Raw genomic sequence first — 25141 nt, 5'->3', positions numbered from 1 at the left:
ACCCTTGGACAGGGACAATGGCAGGGGAGGACTGAATGTGGGAGAGGTAAGGGTAGGCAGGACAGGGGAGAATAATGGGAAAAGAGGGGGACAGTTGTAATCAAATAACAATAAAAAATAAAATAAGTTGAATTGAAAATATATATTTCATTGCAAAATTCTGGCAAAATATACATCAAACCATTAAGAAGAAATAATGATAAATTTCACTTTCTAGCTATCTGAATTTTTTTTGGTTTTCATCTTATTTTAGTTTTTACTTATTTTTTTCAGTTACAGTTTATATTCAGTATATTTATTAAAGTGTTCAGAGACTTCCACCAAGATGGAGGTATAGGTGGATGTGCCGTGCCTTCTCCTCACACAACCAAGTTTAGGGACAACTAAATATTAGCAACAGACAACGCAACCAGAACACGGAAAATTGAACTTTTCAGAAGTCCGTTAACAACAAATTCTTCACCCTGACCAGTGAGGGGTGAAACCAGCGGCTGGTGAGGGGTTGCACAGGAGGACTCGGTCAGACGGACTCAGGCGCGGAATCCAGACGCGCGAATCCAGACGCAGGGTTGGACCTAGTGAGCCACCGAGCAAGCCACCAGGTGAGCGACTGCGGAGGAGACAGCAGGGAAGTGGTGCTGTGTGTTGACTGTGGTCGCCTATTTGTGCGCAATCAGACAGGCGAGGGAGTGGGCGGTTGGACCGGCGTCCCCGCGGCAAGCGGCAGTAGAGGGCGCCGCCATTTCCCCGCTCTGACCACGCCCCCACATACAGCGTCACAACCCAGCAACCTCGGAGTCCAAGGCGCTGCTTCTCATACTTAAAGGGCCAGAACAGACCAAAAATGTCGCAAATTCTCAAAGTCCCTGAGCCCATAGTTCTAAGCAATGAAGAAATAGCAAAACTCTCAGACGCACAGTTTAAAACACTGGTCATCAGGATCCTCACAGAACTGGTTGATTATAGCCACAAATTAGAGAAACATATGAAGGTGAAACTAATTGAAATGAACTAAATTGCACAGGAAACCAGTAGCGATGAAAAGGAAACTGGGACTCAAATCAATGGAGTGGACCAGAAGAAAGCAAATAATGGCCAAACAGAAAAGAGTCAGGAAGCAAGAATTCAAAGAAATGAGGAGAGTCTTAGGAACCTCCAGGACATCTTTAAACGCTCCAATATCCGAATTATAGGGGTACCAGAAAGGGGAAAGGCACAGCCACCAGTGGAAAACTTATTTGCACAAATAATAAAGGAAAATTTCCCCCAATCTGGCAAAGGAAATAGACTTCCAGGAAATCCAGGAAGCTCAGAGAGTACCAAAGAAGTTGGACCCAAGAAGGAACACACCAAGGCACATCATAATTATATTAGCCAAAATTAAAATGAAGGAGAGAATCCTAGAAGCAGCAAGAGCTAAGGGGACAGTCACCTACAAAGGAGTCCCCATCAGACTGTCAGCAGATTTCTCAAAAGAGACCTTACAGGCAAGAAGGGGCTGGAAAGAGGTATTCCAAGTCATGAAATCCAAAGACCTACAACCAAGATTGCTCTATCCAGCAAAACTTTCATTTAGAATGGAAGGACAGATAAGGTGCTTCTCAGATAAGATCAAATTCAAGGAGTTCATCATCACCAAGCCCTTATTATATGAAATGTTAAAGGGACTTATCTAAGAAAAAGAAGTTAAAGAAACATGAACAGTGAAAGGACAATAAACTCACAGTTATTAACAACCACACCTAAAACAAAAGCAAACTAAAAGGACAGCTAAATCAGGAGTGCAAACATAGAAATGAAGATCTCAAGGAGGGTTAGCAACAGGGGAGTGGGAGGAGGAGATGGGGGGAGAAGGTACAGAAAATAAGTAGCATAGACTGTAGATAGAAAATAGATGGGGGGGCAAGAATAGCATGGGAAATATAGAATCTAAAGGACTTGAGACACATGGTCATAAACTAAAGGGGGGTAATGGTGGGGAAGGGGGGTAGGGTGGAGGGGAATGAAGGGGGGAATAGAACAACTGTAACAGCATAATCAATTAAAAAATAAATTTAAAAACATGGAAAAAAAGTGTTCAGCATAGTGGTTAGACAGTGGTATATTTTACAAAGTGTCCCCCCCCCCCCAATATTTCCAGTACCCACCTGGCACCATAGGCAGTTATTGCAATGTTATAGATTATATTTCCTATGCTATAATATACATTTCCATGCTTATTTTGTAACTACAAATCTGTATTTCTCAGTTCCTTTACTTTTTTACCCAGTGCCCAAACCCCTCTCCCCTCTGGCAACCATTAGTCTATTTTTTATATCTATAAGTCTGTTTCTGTTTGTTCATTTATACTGTTCCTTAATGTTCTGCATATAAGTTATATCATGTGGCACCTGTCTTTGTCTGACTGACTGATTTCACTTAGCATAATACCTTCTAGGTCCATCTGAGCTGTCACAAATGGTAAGATTTCATTCATTTTTGTGGCTGAGTAATATTCCATTCTATATAAGTACTACCAGTTTTTTATCCACTGTTTATTGATGTGCACTTGACTTGCTTACATATCTTGGCTATTGTTAATAACTGCTGCAATGAACAAAGGGGTGTACATGTTCTTTTGAATGAGTGTTTTGGGTTTCTTTGGGTATATATCCAGAAGTGGAATTGCTGGGTTATATAAAGTAGTTGCATTTTAATTTTCTGAGGAAACTCCATACTGTTCTTGATACTGGTTGCACCAGTCTGCATCCCCACCAACAGTACAGAAGGTTTCTTCTCTCCACATCCTTGCCAGCACTTGTTTGTTGATTTATTGATGATAGCCATTCTGACAGGTGTGAGACAATATTGCATTATGACTTTAATTTAAATTTCTCTGATAATTAGTGATGTTGAGCATCTTTTCATTTGCCTATTGGGAATCTGTATGTCCTCTGGAAAAGTGTGTGTTCAGGTCCTTTGCCTATTTTTTAATTGTACTGTTTGGGTTTTTGGTGTTTTATGAGTTCTTTATATATAAATTTTGGATATTAACCTTTTATTGGATATCTCATTATTAAATAGCTTCTCCCACTATGTAGGTTGTATTTTTGTTTTGTTGATGGTTTCCTTTTCTGTGAAAAACCTTTTAGTTTGAGGTTGTCCCATTCATTTACTTTTTCTTCAGTTTTCCTTGCTCATGGAGCTATATCAGAAAATATATTGCTAAGAGAAATGTCAGAGATTTTGCTGCCTATATTTTCTTCTAGGAGCTTTATAGTTTCAAGTATTACATTAGAGTCTTCAATCCATTTTGAATTTTTTCTTGTATATGGTGTAACAAGGTGGTCTAGTGTCATTTATTTGCATGCATCTGTCCCATTTTCCCAACATCATTTATTGAATTGACTGTTTTTACTCCATTGTATGTTCTTGCCTACTTTTTCATGTATTAATTGACCATATAAGTATGTGTTTATTTCTTAGTCCTCTATTCTTTTGTATTGCCTATATGTTGGTTTTTATGCCAATAACATGCTGTTTTGATTACTATGGCCTTGTAGTATAGTTTGATATCAGGTAGCATCACACCTTCAAGTTTGCTCTTCTATCTCAAGATAGCTGTGGCTATTCAGGTCTTTTGGGCTTCCACATAGTTTTTGGAATACTTGTTCCAGTTCTGTGAAAAAATGCCATTTGTATTTTGATAGGGATTGCATTGAATTTATAGGTTGCTTTGGGTAGTACGGACATTTTAATGATATTAATTCTTATCCCTGAGAATGGTATATGCTTCCATTTATTTGTATCTTCTTCAATTTCTTTCTTTAATGTCATAATTTTTTAGAACAAATATATACCTCTTCTGTTAAATTTATTCCAAGATATTTTATTTTTTTATGCAGTTGTAAATGGAATTGTTTTCTTAGTTTCTCTTTTTGACAATCATTATTGTATAAAATGCAACCAATTTCTGAAAAATTATGTTGTATCCTTCTACTTTACTGAATACATTTATCAGTTTTGTAGGTTTTTGTATACATGTGTGCAGTCTTTAGGGTTCTCAATATACAGTATCATGTCACTACAAATATTGACAGTTTTACTTTAGTTCTTCCTTTCCAATTTGGATGCCTATTTCTTCTTCTTGTCTAATTGCTGTGGTTAGGAATTCCAGTACTATGTTGAATAAGAGTGGTGGAAGTGGACATCTCTTTCATGTTCCTGACTTTAAAGAAAACATATTTAGTTTTTCTCCATTATGATATTAGCTCTGGGCTTGTCATATTTGGACTTTATTATGTTGAGATATGTTTCCTTTATTCCCACTTAGCTGAGATTTTTTTTAATCATAAAAGGGTGTTGGATTTTGTCAAATGCTTTTCTTAAATCTACTAGTATGACCATATGGTTTTTATTTTTTATTTTGTTTGTGTGGTGTATAACTTTAATTGATTTGTGACTATTGTACCAACCTTGCATTCCAGGAATAAATCCCATTTGATCACTGTGTATGATTTTTTAATGTATTGCTGGATTCAATTTACTAGTATTTTGTTCATGATTTTTGCATTCATGTTCATCAGGGACATCGGCCTATAATTTTTTTCTTTGTACTGTCTTTATCTGTTTTTGGAACTCAAATAATGCTGGCCTTGTAAAATGAGATTGAAACTCTTTCCTCCTCTAGAATTTTTTGAAATAATTTGAGGATAGGTATCAATTCTTTTTTGAATACATGGTATAATTCAAATATGAAGCCCTCTGGTCCAGAACTTTTGTGTTTTGGATGTTTTTGGTTACTTCTTCAATTTCATTAGTTATAATTAGTCTGTTCAGATTTTCTGTTTCTTCTTGATTTTGTTTTGGGAGAGTGTATGTTTCTAAGAATGTATCCATTTCTTCCAGATTGTCCAGTTTGCTGGCATATAGTTGCTTGTAAGATTTTCTTATAATCCTTTGCACGTGTGTGGCGTTGGTTGTTACTTCTCTCTCACTAAAATTCTTTTTAAAAATATTAATCCTCACTCAAGAATATGTTTATTGATTTCAAAGGGAGAGAGAGCTAGAGGGAAACATTGGTGTAAGAGAAAAATTGATTGGTTGCCTCCCATGCATGTCATGACTGGGGGTCAAACCCATAACCAAGGTGTGTGCCTTGACTGGGAATCAACTAAGGACATCTCTCTTTGTGGATCAATGCCAAACCAACTGAGCTACACTGGTCAGGGCATCACTTTTTCTTTATATCTTGCATTTGGATCAAACTCTCAACCTTTTGATGTATAGGATGATGCTCCAACCAGCTGGGCCACCTGGCCAGGGCTCCTCTTTTATTTTTGATTTGATTTGATATAGGCCCTCTCTTTTTTTTTTTTTGATGACTGTGGTTAAAGTTTTATCAGTCTCATTTATTTTTTCAAGGAAACAGATTTTGGTTTCATTGATCTTTTGTATTGTCTTTTTTAGACTCTATTTCATTGGTTTATGCTGTAATCTTTATTATTTATTTTCTTCTACTCATTCTGGGCTTTGTTTTTTGTTCTTTTTCTAATTCCTTTAGGTGTAAATTTTGATTATTTAAGGTTTTTCATCTTTCTTGAGGTAGGCCTGTAATACTATAAATTTCTTTCTTATTACTGCTTTTCTGTGTCCCACAGATTTTGAGTTGTGTTCCTATTTCCATTTGTCTCAAGGTATCTTTTGATTTATTTCTTGATTTCATTGTTAACCCACTCATTGTTTAGTAAGCTATTATTTAGCTTCCTCGTGTTTGTGCATTTTTCAGTTTTTTTCTTATAATTGATTTTTAGTTTCATACCACTGTGGTCAGAGAAGATGCTTGATATAATTTCAATCTTCTTACATTTGTAAAAACTTGTGTCCTAACATGTGGCCTATCCTAGAAAATGTTCTGCACATTAAAAGAATTTATATTTTGCTACTTTGTAATGAAATGCTCTGAAAATATCATTCGAACCCATCTTGCCTAGTGTATCATTTAAGGCCACCATTTTTCTGGTTAATTTGCTGTATGGAAGATCCATTCATTGATGCCAATGGGGGTGTAAAAATCTCCTGCTATGACTGTATAACTGTCAAACTCTCCCTTTATGTCCACCAAAATTTGCTTTATATACTTAAGTGCTCCTATGTTGGATGTATAGATGTTTAAAAGGGTTATATCCTCTGTCGAACTGTTCCCTATGTTGTTATTAGTGTCCTTCTTTGTCTCTTGCTATAGACTTTGGTTTAAAGTCTATTTTGTTTGATATAAGTATTGCTACCACAGGCTTCTTTTTTATTTCTATTTTCATGAAATACTTCTTTCTATCCCTTTATTTCAGTGTGTGTATTTTCCATTCTGAGGTGTGTCTCTTATAGACAGCATATATATTGGCCTTGTTTTCTTATCCATTCTGCTACTCTACGTCTTTTGATTGAAGTATTTAGGCATGTAAATATGTAAAGTGAGTATTAATAGGTACATATTTATTGCTATTTTATTCTTTATAACTATATTTTTTCTTCTTAAGGAAGTCCGTTTAATATACTTTTTATAATACTGGTTAGGTGGTCATAAACTCCTTTAGCTTTTGTTGTCCAAGAAGTTATTTATTTCTCATTTAATTGTAAATGGTGGCCTTGCTGGGTAGAGTAGTTTTGGTTGCGGGTCCTTGCTTTTTATCACTTTGCATGTTTTGTGTCAATTTCTTCTGGCCTGAATGTTTCTGATGAGAAATTAGCTGACGGTCTTATGAGAGCTCCCTTGTAGGTAAGTAACTGTCTTCTTTCTCTTGCTGCTTTTAGGATTCTTTTTGTCTTTAACCTTTTCCATTTTAACCTTTCCAATTGTGAAGAGTCTTGGTGTGGGCCTCTTTGGGTTCATCTTGGTTGGGACTCTGCATTTTTGGACTTGTGTGCCTTTGTCCTTCACCAGATTAGGGAAGTTTCCAGGCATTCTTTTATCAAATAGGTTCTCAGTCCCTTGCTCTCTTTCTTCTCCTTCTGGTACACCTAGCATGCAGATATTCTTATGTTCCATGTTGTTCCAAAGGTCCCCTAAACTATTCTCATTTAACTTTTTTTTCATTTTCCTGTTCTGATTGGGTGTTTTCTCTACACTGTCTTCTAAATCACTGATTATATTCTCTGGTTCATCTAACCTGCTGTTGCTTCCTTCTACTGCAGCAATTTTGAACTATTGTGCTGTGGCTTATCGGTGTGCTGCAAGGCATTTTAAAACATGTAATATGTGTTTAATCAGGGAACCGACCTCTTTTCTCTTAGATTGTTCAATAAAAAAATGACAATAGCCAACACAACAACAATAGTGCCAACACATCCAGTGTGAATGAATCAAAATTATATATTTTTTGTCATGTCAGCCAAAAAATATAACATTATTTGGTGTGCTGCAGAATTTTAGTAGTTTGAGTGTCATGAGACAGAAAAGGTTGAAAATTGCTGGTCTAGTGTATTATTCATTACAGATAGTGTACTCTTAATTTCTGATTGGTACTTTCTTATGGTTTACATGTTCTTTTTTTATGTTGGTGAAGTTATTCATTCCTAAGTTCCTTGAGTATCTGTATAACCATTCTGAACTCTATATCTGGTTTATTGCTTGCTTCCATCTCCTTTAGTTATTTTGCTGAAGAGTTTTTATTTTCTTTCTTTTGTGGCATGTTTCTTTGTCTCTCCATTTTTGTTGCCTCTCTGTGTTTGTTTCTGTGTACTAGGCAGATCTTCTATGTCTTCCAGTCTTTGCAGGATGGCCTTATATATTAGTGCCTTCTGGGTCCTAGTGGTGCGGTCTCCAGGAATGTACTATGTGTGCATTTTTATTGTAAGTGAGTTTTGATTGCTGTTTGCCCCTCTGTATGTAGGGCTGGCTGACTCTGAAGATTGACCCCAACTAGTTTATGAGATATTGTGTGGGTGCTGACCACACAAAGTGGAATTATCACCAGCAGGTTCTGGTGCCTGCTGAGATCTCCTATTGGATATGCCACTTGTGGAGCTAATTTGGTCCTGCTCTGATATTGTCTGAATTCTGCTACAGAATGTGCTGATTTGGGGGCTTTTTGAGAGGGAATTCAGTGCACATCAATGTCAGAAACTTCCTGTAACTGCCCCTAAGTGAACTGCTCAGAGCTATAATGGTATCCACAGTTTATGGCTGCCCTTTCTTGGCCTGGATGTGCAGTGGAAGAGCCAAGCTGTGTACCACAGCTAGCTGTTTCCTGCACCAAGTTGGGCCAATCAGCAAAAGGCCCAAGGCATCCCGAGATCTGCCTCTGCCTGCCTCCACTGGCTGCTCATTTGGCTCAGTCACTGAAAGAGCCTCTGGCAGTACTTGAGTTGTATGAGGTAGATTCTCAGTAAGTTACCAGCTAGGGGTGAGTAGTGTTCACTAGACTGATACAGATTCAAACTCTGTGCTAGTGCTGGGTCTGAGACCACTCAGAAAAAGTCCCAAAGTATACCAGTGCCAGCTGCCACCTGCCAGAAGCCTGCAGACCTTTGTGTCAGGGAAGGGTCTTGGGTAGTCATCAAGATGAGTCCTGTAGAGCTTATGAGGTCCAAATAGACCAATTTGGCCATATAAAGGGAGGGCTCTACATAGGAATTGTGGGGGTGACTTTGCCCTCAAGTGCTCCCGTCTGCCATGAATGAAAGTAAACACTACCAAGACATGATCTGCTTGGGACGGAGAGGTGGCCAGTTTCTCAGAGGAAAAAGGCCAGGAGCCCCTTCCTCCAGAGGCTTTTATTGGGCTGTAATACACAGGAATACAGGGCGGCAAGGATCAAACAGTAGATAACATTTCAAAGAAATCTGAGGACTTAGTCTGAGTCAGTGTCTGTCAGGAAAGAGGGTTTGTAGAAACTTTGGGAGACATACTCATTTCCTGCTCGGACCCTTAACATATGAATGAAAGCACTCTTATCAGAGTAGGCTTCACAGGATTTTTAGGAATTCTTTCTTATGCCTGATTACCCCAGATACTGCTCTAGCAAGGCAAGGAGGTGCTCCACCTCCCCACACATATTTTCAGGCTTAAGTGGATTAAAGCCAGGAAGCACTTTTCCCAGAGGACATGGGGACCTGGGCTATGTCAGAATAGCTGGGGGGGGGGGCAAGGGTCCATTGCTCCCTGTTTGTCGCAGCCCCCAGAGTACTTCCATGATGGCCTCCCAAGTGGTCATGTCTGGCTTGGGTTGCCCCTTGCTGTGAGGAGTCTTACCCATCATTAACATGGACCATGTTTTGGGGGCAGGGGAGTAAGCCGAGGCAGCGTTTGCTACCAGAGACCAGCTTTGTCTCCTGTGACTCGCATTCCAGAGGTCACTTGCTCATCCTTAGCCATGGGGAGTAGTTATAACTCCTGAAACCAGGCAGAGTGGTTTCCAACAAGGAATAGTTTGAGGAAAAATTGGCCCTCACCTTAGTCACATGACTCAGTCTGTCTTGGATTCTGCTGAGACTTCCTCAAGAGCCTGAGTTCAGCAGAGTGAGGTGGCAAGGAGTTGGGATGGTGGAGCTAGTTAATCTCTCATGAGGTGTCAGCCCAGTCAGGCTCTCAGGAAGAAGAGGAGTAGCCTGTGTCTCAGAGGTACACAACTCAGTCTCTGATATGACCTAAGTCCACCTAGACCTTTACATCACATGTCCAGGCACCTGACTTCCCTGCAGTGTGTGAGCTTAGCAGGGTGAGGTGACAGTAATTCAAGAGAGTGTTGCTATTGCATCCTCCAGGCTGATGCCCTATGGAGGGGAGTGCTCAACTCAAGAAAGATGGCAGCTGTGGGCAGTGTGGGAGAGGGACTCAGCACAGGGATCCTGGCAGTTTTCCCTCCACCTCTCTTTCTGGAGCCACATAATCCAGTCTCTTCCCACACAACAGTCTGTTCTGAGCTGCCCTCACTCTGCCAGAGCCAAGGGTGGTGACTACAAACAAGGTGTCATATGTTGGCCCTTTAAGAGAGTGCCTGGGTTTCTAGCAGGCTCTCATCTCTCCCTGGCAGACAGCATCCCTGCTGATTTTCACAGCCAGATAGTATATGAGCTCCTCTTCCTGGCTCTTGTGCTCTGGGCTGAGGAGCCTGCCTCGGTGTTGAGACCCCATGCTTCTCAGGGGAAACTGTACAGCCAAGATATACCTCTGAAGTTTTAGCCACTGAACCCATGTTCAATGGATTAGCCCTCTTCATGCCTCTGCCCTTCCTCCCAGTCTTGATGGGGCTTCTTCTGTAAATTCTTGGTTATAAGACTTCTGTTCATCTAGTCTTTAGCTGGTTATTCAGGATGATTGTTCTATATACTAGTTATAGTTTCAGTTTGGCCCTGGGAGGAGGTGAGTGTAACATCCACTTACCACTTACTATCTTGGATCCTCTCCACGCAGTTGTTACATGGAATAGCATCCTTTATATGGTCAGCTCTTCCCATTTTCCAAGACAATTTCGATATCCAGATTTTGATATAAAATTTCCTTAATTTTAAAAACACTTTCTGGGTCAACCTTAATGTTTGTGTAAGCAGTCACCCCAAATATAACTTCCACATTAGGGCCCTTAGGTTAATTGACACGAACTTAGGGAGGAGATAATAATTTATTTGGCAAATATTTAATGAACTCCTACTATGTACCCAGACTGAAGCCCTTCTCTAGTTGAGAAGATTTGGTCTTCAGACAGCAGGGGAGAAGCCCTAACGTAGAAGAATTAAAGTTCTAGCAGTATGTAGCATGAGTGCAGGGCAAGTTCAGAAGAGGGAGAAGATTACAGGAGCCAAGAAGGGTAAGGGTGGCTTTGTTGAGGGAGAGAGGATTAAACTCTGCTCTAGGGGATGAGTAGGATTCAGAATATGAATTTGGAAAGGGAGAAGGAAGGACAAAAGCATGGGGATGGGGATGGACTTGGTATGTTTAGAGGTTTGAGAGAGAAAACAAGAAGAATATAGTCCAAATTTGGGCTCAGTATCATTGGATAAATGTTCATGTTTCTGAGTAAATAAAGAGAAAAGAGTTATAAAGTCTGTATCTTTGCATCCTGGTATTGATTTTACTCAAGATCATTGAAAAGCAATTAAAAAAAATCAGTAAAAGAAGAGTATGGGTGTGCAAAGAGTGGAAGACAGACACCTTTTACTTTTGACCTCAAGTGAGAAATCTCAGAAATTGTCCAGGTCATAATAAAGGAATATATGGCCATGTCCACCTGATGCTATTCAGAGCAATTACCTTAAATACAATGTCGGATTTCCTTTGTAAGAGAAGGTAGCTCAGGTTTAGAACAAGAGTAACTTAGATCACTGTTGGTTACACAACCCTGAATTGCTTTTACACACTCAACTTCCTGGCGTCATTCCCTTGAGCTGAGAAATCAGCATTATTTGCCAGATTATAAGACATCTTCCTATTATAGTACCCCTTTTTTTGGTTGGCTCTTTCTTGTCATCCTCATCTAATGCTACACCAGATAACTGTCTTGCTGAGCAACAATTTCATATAAATTACAAAGGAGAGGAGTCGAGTACCGGTCTTCTCAGTAATTTATGCCACAATAGCAGCAGCATTGAAGTGCTAGTTGTTTATATTTAAGCTCCAAGAGCAGCATGTGGGTTTCAAAAAAGAGCAGTTGATAATATTCCCTGATTTGAGCATATCTTTACTGCTAGTATTGCAGTATGACATAAAATAATAAAATGTTTCCTGTTGTGCAGCGACAGAAAGTTTTCACCTGTTAAATTGATGAATATTGTGATTAGGAGCTCTTTACATACTGAAGGGATTCAGGGTAGTCTATTATGTTCTATCTGACAGATACCAGTTTCACTGAACCTAGCAACCAGGCAAAAAATTTCAGTATAACACCATTTATATATTCCCTCATATACCCAATCCCTTTTTCCTTGGATACACTTTGAAGTTCACTCTATCTAACTGGCCCAGGCTACTAAATATAATAACTGACACATAGCACTTACTATATGCCAGGCAGTGCCTTAACTACTTTACAATAGGAAGCACAGAAATGTCAACTCAATAAATCTTGACAACAATAATACAAGGCAAATATTTCTATTCCCATTTTATAAGTGGGGAAGTTGAGGCACAGAAAGATTAAGTAACTTGTCCCTAGTTGTTGGTAACTGCCCTGCCTGGTTTCAGAAGCTGTAACCCCTCCATGGCTAAGACTGAGTAAAAAGACCTTGGGACCATAAGCCACTAAGGAGCCAGGTGGCCTCTACCCACTTTACTTCACCCTGATTGGCCCCTGGATGATGGCTGGATAGTGAGTGATGGGTAAAATGCCTCAAGGGAGGAACAACCTAAGACAGGCACAGTCAGGAAGGAGCCATCAGGGAAGGGTTTAGGGGATTATGGGGGAGGGACAAAAGACCCTCACCCCTCAACTTTGTTATAGCCTCCTCATTCTGTCTGTAAAAGGTCTCTTAATCTCTTGGCTGCCTTACTTCTCCTGCCTGACTTAAACCTAGAACAATGCTGGAGGTAGTGAGGCCCTGTGCTGAAACAGGAGGTTCCTAGGGGCAATCAAGGCTAAGAAAGAATGCATAAAATCCTGTGAAACCTGCTTTGCTAAGGATGCCCTCAATTTAAATGTTAAGGTTCCCAGCATGAAATGAGTTTGTTTTTCAAATGTTAAGGTTCCCAGCATAAAATGAGTTTGTTTTTCAAAGTTTTATGGCCCTTTAGCGTCATTCTATCTGACCTTGACTCAGAATAAGCCCTTATAGTTCTTTGAATGTTATCTGTTCCTTGATCTTGACTGCCTGACAATGATTGATGAGCTTTACATATATGCCCTGTATTCATATGCAAATTAAATCCAATAAAAGCCCATCAAGAAAGAGGCTCAAGGCCTTTCTCCTCTGAGAGACTGGTCAGCCTTTCCTCCCCAAGCAAATTATGTCTTGGTAGGCTTATTCTCATCCTGGCAGCTGGGGAAGCTCTTTGGGATGGAGCCCCCCTGATACCTAGTCACACAGCTAGTAAGTAGCAGGGTTGGCATTCATACCAAATGTCTGCAGAGCCTTGCTCTCAATCATCTTGTCCTGCCTGGCTCTCTGACAACTTTCTTCTTGGGCCAGAGGGATTTCCAGCTTTTGGGCAAGGTCCAGTGGGAGAAAACTGGGCATTTCTTGGTTGTTATTGTCCTGAAGTTACTGCTTTATTGATTGAGTTTTTCCTTCCTTTGTCCTTATCTACTGTATTTTACTTCTTGTCTTCTGAGTTAGATGGCCTCATCTATGCATGGGAGAGGGGAGAGCTGAGCTTATCTCTGGTTTTCTGCTAGGATAGCACAAGCCATTGGCATTTTCTATTTACCAAGAAGACATGTTTCTCCTGTGACCTGAATCCCATATTTTATAGTTAACAATATTCTCATTCTCTTAGACACAAAAGTCCTCATAGGCCTGTTAGCCAGGCATGAGGCTTTGGAGTCAACTTTTCAGCACCAGTCTGTATGTAATAGAAGCCAAGTATTTTAATGTGTTTGCAGAAATGGGCTGGGTACATACCTTATTGGCTGCCATGGAAAAGTATTTGAAAGCAGTAGCATTATTTTGTGGTGCTGCATCATTACCTTCTAAATACATCTAGAAAAAATCAAAAGATGATGTAAAAAACTAAGAAATTTGAGGGTGATGAAAATGTTTTAGAACTACATAAAGGTAAAGGTTGCACAACCAATGTAGTAAATGCCACTGAAATGTACACTTTTAAGTGGTTAATTTATGTCATGCGGATTGCACTTCAATTTTTAAAAAATGGAAAATTAAAGAAGCAATCTACTACATGCATTTCGGAGTGACCTTGCACAAGGACCAAGACATAAGATCTATTTGTGTTTTTTCACATTTGCTAGCATTTAAATTTACTGTATGTAGCACTTCTGGAAGCAGAGCACTTGTACCCATGGTTGCTAGTAAATATAAGCTGGCTGCAGGGAGCCAAAGGCAGTACTTGGCAGAGGGAGTGATCTTTGAAGAAGAAAGAACATGCCTCTCTACAGGAACAGGAACGCAAGGGTGGACTTTGGTCAGCATGGAGCTAGGTCTTCTTCTGGGAGTGAAGGAAGAAGACACTTCATTGAATTGAAGAATGTACCAGTCTTTGATGTACAACTAGCCCTGATCTCCTGTTACATGCCAGGGGGAAAGACTGTGGGAGAGATTCTGAGCTATACTCAGTCAGGAATCCTGGGACAGGTGCACTTCAAGGTTGCTTTTGGTGTCTCAGGTGAAAGTTGCTGTTTTCTGGGGTTTTAAAAAAACTATTTCCTCAGGGGTACTACTCTCATTTTGTAGCCAAATGCCCCTCTCAGCTGCTTCCATGAAAGAGGCCTGCATCCCTTTATCCTACATTGGGTTCAATCAACTGATACCATTAATTTCTTAGCTTAAAAAATGCAAGTTATTGATCAAGATGAAGCATGTACCTTTCCTATAAATGCCATGGCATTTGCACTTCCAGCCTTTGCTGCCTTTAAAAAGTAGTATAGTGCTTTCTGGAGAGAAATGGAAGAGTATTGTTAACAGTCATAAACATATTCTACAAAATGGCTTTTCAAATAAAACTTTATTTCATTTAACATGCACTAAAAAAGTCTATGTAATGTCTTCTTTCTTCAAGGCAGTATTCCAAATTCTATTTGAGCCATAAATTGAAGAGTGGGAGAATGAATATATAAATATGTACACTATATATGTGTGTATATATATATACATCTACACACACAAACACACATATTGTATATATGTGTATGTGTGTGTATATGAGGTATGTCCAGGAAAAGTCCAGCCATTATTCATATAATGAGAATGGTGTGCATAACATTGATGTAACCTTGCAACCAAGGAAAGTGGACTGGAATGCAAATGCACGAACAATGATGATTTCCTTGGACTAATCAGTTGGGGAGGTAGATGCCACTAAGTGAGCATGTATATTGTGTGGCCATCACATTCAAAATGACTGAGTGAATAGAGCAATGAATCTGCATTAAATTATGTGTTAAGCTTGAACCTTCCTCTGTGGAAAGTATTTGGGTGATTCAGAAGGCCTTGGCTATGGAAAACTGGTGATTGGCAGCTTCATCATGACAATATGCCCACTCACGTTTCATGTAGAGTTTTCTTGTGAAACATCTAATCACCCAGGTGACTCTACTCCACTACAGCCCAGATTTGGTGCCCTGAAACTTCTGACTTTTCCCACAACTAAAATCACCTTTGACAGGAAAGAGATTTCAGACCAACGATGAGATTCAAAAGAATATGTTGGGGGTTCTGATGGCAATTTGGGGAACTGTGGGAGGTCCCAATGTGCTTACTTTGAAGAGAACTGAGGGAACCTATGTACACTGTTTCTTGTATCTTCTTCAGTAAATATCTCTATTTTTCATATTACATGACTGGATACCTTCTGGCCAAACCTCAGTATATATGTGCATTTGGAGATTATATATATATACCCTAGAGACTATATATATAGTCCAGCACAAATAACACCCCTTTTTATTACAAAATCTTTTACTACAAAATCATAAGCATATAATTCTGTAACATAACAATAGCACACTCAAGCACACCATATGACATTTTAGGGGAAATGTCCAAGTTGTTGTTCATTTTATGTGAGACATTCACAAACCTTAACAACCACATTCAAGCAAGCCTTACTTCTACTAGACACTATGTGTGTGTGTGTGTGTGTATCTCACATATATATTTAGAATATGAGGACTTTTCACACTTGGAAAGGTGTGATGGGCATATGGCTTAATGAGAACAGATAAATCCCAGCTGCACATCTAATAGGCCATTGTTTTGAAAAAGTACACATCTATGTTGATACTATGTACTGATAAGACAGTTTATACAACTGGCATAGTTATGTATATAGCATCTTAATGTTTATTAGGCAGAGTGAATAGGACCAGATACAACTGTATGCCTGCTGAGACTAGATATTTCTGTAGAGGTGAACTTGAGGCCAATTCCTTCTAAATCAAATTGAAGGATGCCAGTAAACCTGATTCTCTTTAGTTTATAACATTAGATGCAACGCTCAGTCTAGAAAGCATAAGATCTGCCCTGTCTTTTGCTACCTCATTCCATAGGCCTCATCCTGAATTCCCAGAAGCTCTCCTCAGAGACGATATGGAGTAATAAAAAAAAGTCAGCCCTAGGAATGAGAAATGAAGATACTCTCCAAAGTATCTTATTAGGGGACAACTCTTCTGCACTGTAAAAAGCATTAACTAGGCTGATGTGCAAGGGTCTGCTGCTTCCCAAAAAGATGAAACTGCCTAAAGAAGAAATGTGGGTAGTTTTGTAAATTTGCTCTAGAAATATTGCCGACTTATTTGACAACCACAGGCTTATTAGTTAAGTTGGTCTGTCTTGTGGATGTAAGTACAAATTTCACCAGTGCTGGACCTCATCACATCATGCTTCCATTCATCCATCCATCTCCTTTCTTCTTTAAAAAATATTTTATTTATTTATTTTTAGAAAAAGGGATGGAGGAAGAGAGGGAGAGAAATATCAATGTGTGGTTGCCTCTCACACGCCCTCCCTACTGGGGACCTGGTCTGCCACCCAAGCATGTGCCCTGACTGGGAATCAAACCTGCAACCATTTGGTTCACAGGCTGGCATTCAATCCACTGAACCACACCATCTAGGGCTCTTCTGTTCTTCATTTATCTTTTAAAAAGCTTGATTGAAACCTGATGTATATACGGTAGTATGCTGGGTATTATATGCTAGGTGATTCATAGATAAAAAACACTGTGCCCACAAAAGAATATATATAAATGTCAACAAGACAATAGATGATAGGTGGGATGAAAGGAACACCAAAAAAGAATTAGAGGGGTATCAAATAATACATATTGTAGTCAGTTCTGTGATAAGCATTTTATAAGTTTTTAAAAAATATTTTATTTATTTATTTATTTATTTTTCGAGAGAGGGGAAGGGAAGGAGAAAGAGTGGGAGACAAACATCAATGTATGGTTGCCTCTCATACATCCCCTGCTGGAAACTGGCCTGCAACCCAGGCATGTGCCCTGACTGAAAATTGAACCTTGATACTCTGGTTCGCAGGCCCGTGCTCAATCCACTGAGCTATGCCAGCCAGGGCTATAAGTTTTTTCTTAACTAATCTTCACAATGACACTGTAAGGAAGGTATTGGTAATATCTAAGCCATTTTAGTGACACTCCAGGGTACTGGAGTCCCACAAAAAGCCTGAATCTAATCCCCAAGTACTTGGCACTCAGATTTCTCAGTTAAAGAAAGAGGCCTTAAGTGATAAAGGTCTCATGAAAGATGGAGAACATTTACCAGTGTAGAGGTTATCATAGGCTGGGAGAATAACATGAGTAAAGAAAGGAGATGGGAATGTCCAAGATGTGTCCAGTAATTTCTTCAGTATGACTTAAGTAGAATATCTAAAACCTAAGACTTGAAAAAAATATGATGGGTCCATATTATAGCAATCTTGAATACCAGGCTAAGGACTTTTATTTTATTTAGTAGAATATAGCAGCCTCTTAAGATTTATAAACATGGGTAAAGAAATTAAGTGTATAGTCAAATGTGTGATTTACAAATTATATTTATCAGAGCCAATATAAAAAATAAAGTTATTTCTTATGAATCTCTCTATTGAGCCAAGATCCGAATATACTCTCAGATTACTATAATTTGTGCACATCACTGTATCTCCAGGCCTTGGTTTCCTCATTCATGTTTTCTTCTGTGTGGTACTAGAGAATGCTGTCCTTCCTTATAATGTTATGCATTCATTGATTTAATTGTCTGCTTAACTGTTTGTCTTCTCCAATGTTGAATCCTCTATACTTAGTACAGTGTCTATTACATGATAGGCACTCAGAAAATATTTCTGGAATGAAGAAATAACTTAGTGAATTTAAGAATAAATTTATAAGTCTTTAAACAAGAGGACTGGATTTTAATCTATGTGGTCCATTCTAGCTCTAGTATTATCATTCTATGAAATTATTTTCAAAGTCCAGTTTCAGAATTTGTCTCTCAAGTATGACAACAGTGAGTTCTAGAAAAAAAAGTTTCACTCTGGAAAACTAGATTTGAACTGTTAAAAGATAATAATCTATTCACCAGAAGCAAACAAGAAGTATCTTGGAGCTTTTCCCATTCTTCAATATAACCATTCAATAAAGACCAAAGGAATTGAGGTTCTCCGAAATTCCCTGTTCCATAGTCCTCCATGTTCATGGCTCACTTGGCATTTCCATTACCTTTTCTTTCTATTTAAATTAACCTGCCCATAAAGCTATTACTTCAACACTTTATTAAACACTGAACAAAAATACCATGCAAGTTGTTTTGATGAATATGCAAGAGCCAACCTGAGTTCTTGTTTTCAAAAAGTTAAGATCAAGTATTCATTCACTTGCTATGATCTGCATATTTGTGTCCCTCCCAAATTCATAGTTCATATACTGAAAACCTAATGCCCAAAGTGACAGAAGTGAGGCTGTTGAGAGGTAATTGGCAGAGCCCTCATGAATGGGATTGGTACCTTTATAAAAGAGGCCCCAGAGTTAGCTCCTCCCTTCTGCTATTGGAGGAAACAATGAGAAGTCTGAAAACTGGAAGAGAGTCCTAACCCAACCATGCTGATACTCTGATCTCAGAAGTCCAGTCACCAAAACTGTGAGAAGTAAATTCTATTGTTTTAACTCTCCCATTCTATGGTATTTTTGTTATAGCCCTTCAAATAGACCCCATCCATCTATCCATCCTTCATAGATTTACTGAGCATCTACCATTATATTTTACTGATTATAAGATGTATATCCTCCTTTAATAAAGACATTTCTTATCATCAATGGCATCATACAATTTATGTTTGCAGTGTTTTTTCTTTCTCAGTTAAACATAAAATAATGTATCTTATAATTGAGGATATCTTGTTATAAAATATAGTATGTCTCAGGTATTATACTAAGTAAAGTTTTATTATTTGATTGCACATTTCTTTATTTAAAAATGGGCATGATTTTTTGTTGGTTCTAAGAAAATTCCCAGTTTAATTAGTTTGTAACATTTCCTCTAGAATAAAATGCCAAAAATATATTGCTCTAAAAACATTTATGAGCACTTCTTTTGTCTTAGGTTCTTAAAATCATCTTGGAAAAGGACAATATTAGCTGTTTTTACTGGGTAGCAAGGTAGACAAAGCAGTTGACCTTACATGTTTATATTATTTTTCTGTTAAGTTTAATTTAATTATGCCTTATCCATTTTAATATTTAGTATTTAGTATTTAGTCAGCTATACAGTCATTGTGGAGGATTTTAACATTACACTGTCACCATTGGATAGACCTTCCAAACAAAAAAACCAACAAAAATATTGCATAATTGAATGACACTCTAGGTTAAATGGACTGAAATGATATTTATAGATCACTTCACTCCAAAGAAGAAAAATACATAGTCTTCTCAAATGCACATGGGTCATTCTCAATGATAGACCACACGGTAGGACACAAAACAGGCTTGAACAAATTCATGAAAATTGAAATTATATCAAGCATCTACTTGGATCACAATGGCTTAAAACTAGACACCAATCTCAAGAAAAAAACACCTCAAAAACATTCAAATACATGGAAGCTTAATAATATGTTATTAAATAATGAGTGGTCAACAATGAGATCAAAGAAGAAATCAAAAAGTATCTGGAAACAAATAAAAATGGACACAAAACAGACCAAAACCTATGGGACACAGCAAAGGCAGCCTGAGAGGGAAGTTCAAAGCAATACACAACTACTTAAAGATGAGAGAAAAATCTCAAATAAACAACCTAACCTTACACCTACGAGAACTAGAGAAAAAGCAACAAACAAATCCCAGATCTAGTAGAAGAAAGGAAATAAACATGATCAGACCAGAATTAAATGACATAGAGACTCAAAAAACAATTCAAAGTATCGATGAATCCATGTTTTGAGATGATAAACAAAATTGACAAACCATTAAACAGGCACGTCAAGAAAAAAAGAGAGATAACCCAAATAAACAAAATCAGAAATCAAAAAGTAAAGTAACAACTGATGACACAGAAATACAAATGATTAGATTTTCCTGCCAAGATGGAGGTGCAAGTAGATAAATTTTGCTTCCTTGCACAACCAAAAGAAGGACAACAACACATTTAAAAACAAACAAACAAAAATAACCAGAACTACCAGAAAATTGAAATGTATGGAAGTCTAACAACCAAGGTATTAAAGAAGAAACATTCATCTAGACCAGTAGGCGGGGCAGAGAGAGGCAGCTGGGGTGAAGAGAACTCATAGCAAGGTGGTGGCTGGAGGACCCAGGCAGGTAAGGTGGCAGCAGGTGGACTGGGCAGTCCAACATTCCAATGTGGGTAAACCTGAAGAAACAACTGGGGAGTGAGATGCACCATGCAACCCAAAGTTAAAACCTGGGGAAATAAAGCCTCAAAATACCTGTGGGGGTTGAGGCAGCAGGAGAAACTCCCAGCCTCACAGGAGAGTTCACTGGAGAGAGCACAGGGTTCTAGAATGTACACAATCCACCCACCTGGGAATCAGCACCAGAAGGGCCCAATTTGCTGGTGGGAAGCAGAGGAAGTGACTGAAAGTAGAGAGCTGAGCAAGCGGCATTGTTCCCTCTCAGGCTCTGACCCCACACACATGCCACAATGCAGCGACCTGAATTGCCCTTAGGTATTCTGGCAAATACCTAAGGCTCTTCCACTTATCTCTCAGATGCAGAGTTCAAAACACTGTTAATCAAGATGCTCATAGAAATAGGTGAGTATGGTCACAAAATAGAGAAAAACGTGAAGGCTATGCAAAGTGAAATAAAGGAATATATACAGGGAACCAATAGTGAAGGGAAGGAAACTGGGACTCAAATCAATGATTTGGCACAGAAAGAAGAAATAAACATTCAACCAGAACAGAATGAAGCAACAAGACTTCAAAAAAAAAATGAGGAGAGGCTTTGGAACCTCCAGGACAGCTTTAAACATTTCAATATCTGAATCATAGGGGTGCCAGAAGGAGAAAAGGAAGCACAAGAAGTTGAAAACTTATTTAAAAACACAATGAAGAAGAAATTCCCTAATCTGGCAAAGGAAATAGACTTCCAGGAAGTCCAGGAAGATCAGAGAGTCCAAAAAATGTTGGACACAAGGAGGCACACACCAAGGCACTTCATAATTAAATTACCCAAGATTAAAGATAAGGAGAGAATATGAAAATCAGCCAGAGAAAAGTAGTTACCTAGAAAGAAATTCCCATACGACTATCACCTGACTTCTGAAAAGAACCCTTACAGGCAAGAAGGGGCTGGAAAGAAGTATTTGAAGTCATGAAAGGCAAGGATCTGCATCTAAGACGACTCTGTCCAACAAAGCTATCATTTAGAATGGAAGGGCAGATAAAGTGCTTCCCAGATAAAGTCAAGTTAAAGGAGTTCATCATCACCAAGCCCTTATTGTATGAAATGTTAAAAGGACTTATCTAAGAAAAAGAAGATCTCAAAAACTATGAACAGTAAAGTAACAACAAACTCACAACCATCAATGACCAATCCGAAAAAACAAAACAAAAAAAGCAAAAAACAAACTAAGCAAACAAGTAGAACAGGAACAGATTCACAGAAATGGAGAACACATGAAGGATGATCAGCGGGAGGTGAAGGGGGAGAAATGTGGGAAAGGTACAGGGAATAAGAAGCATAAATGGTAGGTACAAAATAGGCAGGGGGTTAAGAACAGTATGGGAAATGGAGAAGCCAAAGAATTTATATGTATGACCCATGAACATGAACTAAGATATGGAAATGATGGTGAAAGGGAGGGTACAGGGTGGAGGGGAATAAAGGGGAGAAAAAAAATGGGACAACTGTAATAGCACAATCATTAATCATATTTAAAAATTAAAAAAGACAAAAATCACAATATCATATCAATTGATGCAGAAAAAGTACTTGATGAAATCCAGCACCCATTTATTATAAAAACCACTCAGCACAGTGGGAATAGAGGGAGGATAAGTCAACATAATAAAGGCCATATACAAAATACCTACTGCCAACATCATACTCAATGGGCAAAAACTAAAAGTGTTTCCTTTAAGATCAGGAACAAGACAAAGGTCCACACTCTCCACTCTTACTCAACAGCACCATAAACAAATCAACAAACAATTAGTGCTGGAGAGGTTGTGGAGATAAGGAAACCCTAGTACATTGTTGGTGGGAATGCAGACTGGTACAGCCAATATGGAAAACAGTATGGGATTTCCTCAAAAAGCTAAAAATGGAACTGCCTTTTGCCTTGGCAATTCCACAGCTGGGATTATACCCTAAGAATCCAGAAACACTAATTCAAAAGAACCTATACACCCCAATGTTCATTGTGCAATTTACAATAGCCAAGTGGTGGAAGCAACCTAGGTGCCCATTTTGTAAATGAGTGGATCAAAAAACTGTTGTAATTTACACAATGGAATACTACATAACAGAAAGAAAGAAGGAACTCCTACCCTTTGTGGCAGCATGGATGGAACTGGAGAGCGTTATGCTAAGTGAAGTAAGCCAGGTGGTGAAAGACAAATACCATATGATCTCACCTATAAGTGGAACCTAATCAACAAAACAAACAAGTGAGCAATAAGAACTAGAGACAATAAAATAAAAAAACACACTGACAGTGACAAGAAGGGAGGGAGGTGGGGGATAATGAGTGAAAGAAGGGGAAGGGTCAAGTCAAGGAATATGTATGTATAAAAGACCCATGGACATAGGCAATGGGTAGGGTGAGGATTAAATATGGGAGGATGGGGTGAGTACAGCAGAGGAGAGTAATGCGGGGGGATATGGGGACAACTGTAATTGAACACAAATAAAAAAAGAAAAATAAATAAATAAAGTGAGATGGAAAGTAACAATAGATAACTCTCTTATATAACTGCCTTATAAAGTGATTTCTACTGTTAGCTTTTAGGACCATGTTGAAGTAGGGTATGTGTTTCTTTGAGACAATGAGCACATGGCTACTACAAAATGACAAGGGCTGCAAAACCCTTTAAAAAATAATCCTAGTTACTTCCCCAGATCTATGGGGATATAGGGTCAGGATCTAGACAAGATCTCATCCTAGGACTCCAGTATCTAACTGAGGAGGATCCTGTGCAGTCAACTTTATTTGCTTTTTCTTCACTAAATTTGAATTGTTTTTTTTTTTTTTGGTTTTTTTTTTTTTTTTTTTTTTTCTCTGGTTGGCTCCTTCTTTCTTTGTGCTATTCCATGGGTTTATTGTAATTAATCTTCTAACCTCACTGAGATAAGGTAAGATTAAGCAAAATGATTGAAGAAACTATACTAATTTATAAATATGCTTAATAATACTTCCAATTACATTGAAAGCCGTTTGTCCTCTGATTTAACCAGATGGGGCTGAGGCTGGTCCACAGGCTTGTTAGTAAGACACTCCCAGGTGGACTTTCCATCACTGGCCTTTGGGAAATGTCCAAGGCCGGCAGGTGGAAGTATCTTCTTCCCTTACCTCAGTCTAAAAGTGTGTTTGGGTGTTTAGAAGCAAAGTTTAGAGCATGAAAACTCCCCTGCCTCAACGGCTCCTTCTGAAGCCTCTATAATTTTGTACTTGGAGGCAGGTAGGAAAAGTGTTCCCTTTGGTGAACTTTGTTTTTCCTCAAAAGCTGGAAAGCTGATCTGACTAAGGAAGCAGCATCGAGCTTTCCCCAGCAACTCTTCCACTCCCCCTTCCTTTTTCACTGGCCCATCATCCTACCTCAGTACTACCCTTCCCACCCCACATGACGGAATCTTGAGATTGACTTACGTAGTAATCCTGATCTAGACCTTTCCCCCCAATCAGATGTAATTGTCCAAGAGAAACCTGGGAAAGAGGATTTTTGAAAATTATTTTAGCAGTGCTGTTAATTTAAATAAAGGAAAGAAAATTTTTACTTGGTGATTTTACTATAGTATATTGATTCACTTCGATGCATTTGACATGTCTTTTAAAAATAAGCAGGGAAATATTCCAAACTATATCTTTGATTGGGTAATTTGTTGATGCTGAGCAGATAGCTTCTTTAATGAGTGGCCTGCTGGTATAGAGTAGTACCTGGACACATGAACATAGAGGCCTTAACTCTTGACTCTAAAAGGTCACACACACCATCCAATTCTCATTCCCAAAGATAGAACATGTCTAGATCCTGGTAAGAAAGAGATCATTTATATTAAAACCAACATTGGATGGTGCTTTCTTCTGTAATTAAAATCTAGGCTTTTTAAAAATAAATTTTTAGGAGTGAATGTAAAAACAAATTGCCATTACTGGCTTTCTTATAGACCATAGGAACTGCAAATGGAAGGGGACATAAAAGGACAAAGAGGAAAGACTGTGACTTCCCTTTCTTATTTAAGATGGAGCATTTTTAACTTCTCTAGTTCTTAGAACAAACCAAGGACTTGGTAATATGCATGTTCTTAAAATTAAACTTGTCTGTATACATTACTTGTATCTGTACATCTCCTCTTTCTGCCAAAAATTTATAGTATTGGTATATGTCCCAATCCAGAATCCCACTGTTAGAACGCAGATTTTCAGGTATCTCAGTTAGTCTGACTTTTTCCACTGGGATACCTTCATTTCTTTCCAGTTTTTCAGCAACTGTAAATAAAACAAGCCAGAGAATAGCCAGAATACACAAGGCTTCAAGAGGTAACAGTCCACTTAGAGAAAACACTGTTAATCAGTCCTATTTTCTTTAAATTGTGCAGAGATCTAGTCTAGTAACAGAAGGGAAATATCCTCAGGTGATATGAATTTGCTGAATGTATTTGGTTCTGAGAAAAGTGTAAGAAAGCTTTGCAACCCATACAAATATTGTATCAACATGTATCAGACCCTACTAAAGATCTTGGTCAAGCAGTTCCAAGGAAAAAAGACAGCTTTTACAGATTTTAGGGGAAAGCAACTGACCCCTTCTGCTACTGACTTTTCCAGAAACTGAAACTACAATATAAGAGCAATAACCACTCCTTAATTACTTCCTA

At 38.5% G+C, this 25141-nt stretch overlaps 1 protein-coding gene across 1 annotated transcript in view; it reads right to left on the bottom strand.

The window, feature by feature from the left end:
- SEL1L2 (SEL1L2 adaptor subunit of ERAD E3 ligase) overlaps positions 1–25141 on the bottom strand; it is a 125210-nt gene that overhangs the window by 35374 nt on the left and 64695 nt on the right. The window contains exons 7-10 of the mRNA XM_053671158.1: positions 24601–24755; positions 23916–23972; positions 14451–14519; positions 13531–13608 (exon numbers count right to left, since the gene is read on the bottom strand). Of these exons, the coding sequence (XP_053527133.1) occupies positions 13531–13608; positions 14451–14519; positions 23916–23972; positions 24601–24755 (359 nt within the window). The remainder of the gene's footprint in view (positions 1–13530; positions 13609–14450; positions 14520–23915; positions 23973–24600; positions 24756–25141) is intronic.

The sequence above is a fragment of the Artibeus jamaicensis genome, unplaced genomic scaffold (assembly GCF_021234435.1).
Source record: "Artibeus jamaicensis isolate MK-2021 breed Jamaican fruit bat unplaced genomic scaffold, CSHL_Jam_final contig_685, whole genome shotgun sequence".
Lineage (NCBI taxonomy): Eukaryota > Metazoa > Chordata > Mammalia > Chiroptera > Phyllostomidae > Artibeus > Artibeus jamaicensis.
The sequence above is the reverse complement of the archived record's forward strand: the minus strand, read 5'-3'. Positions and strand labels throughout refer to the sequence as shown.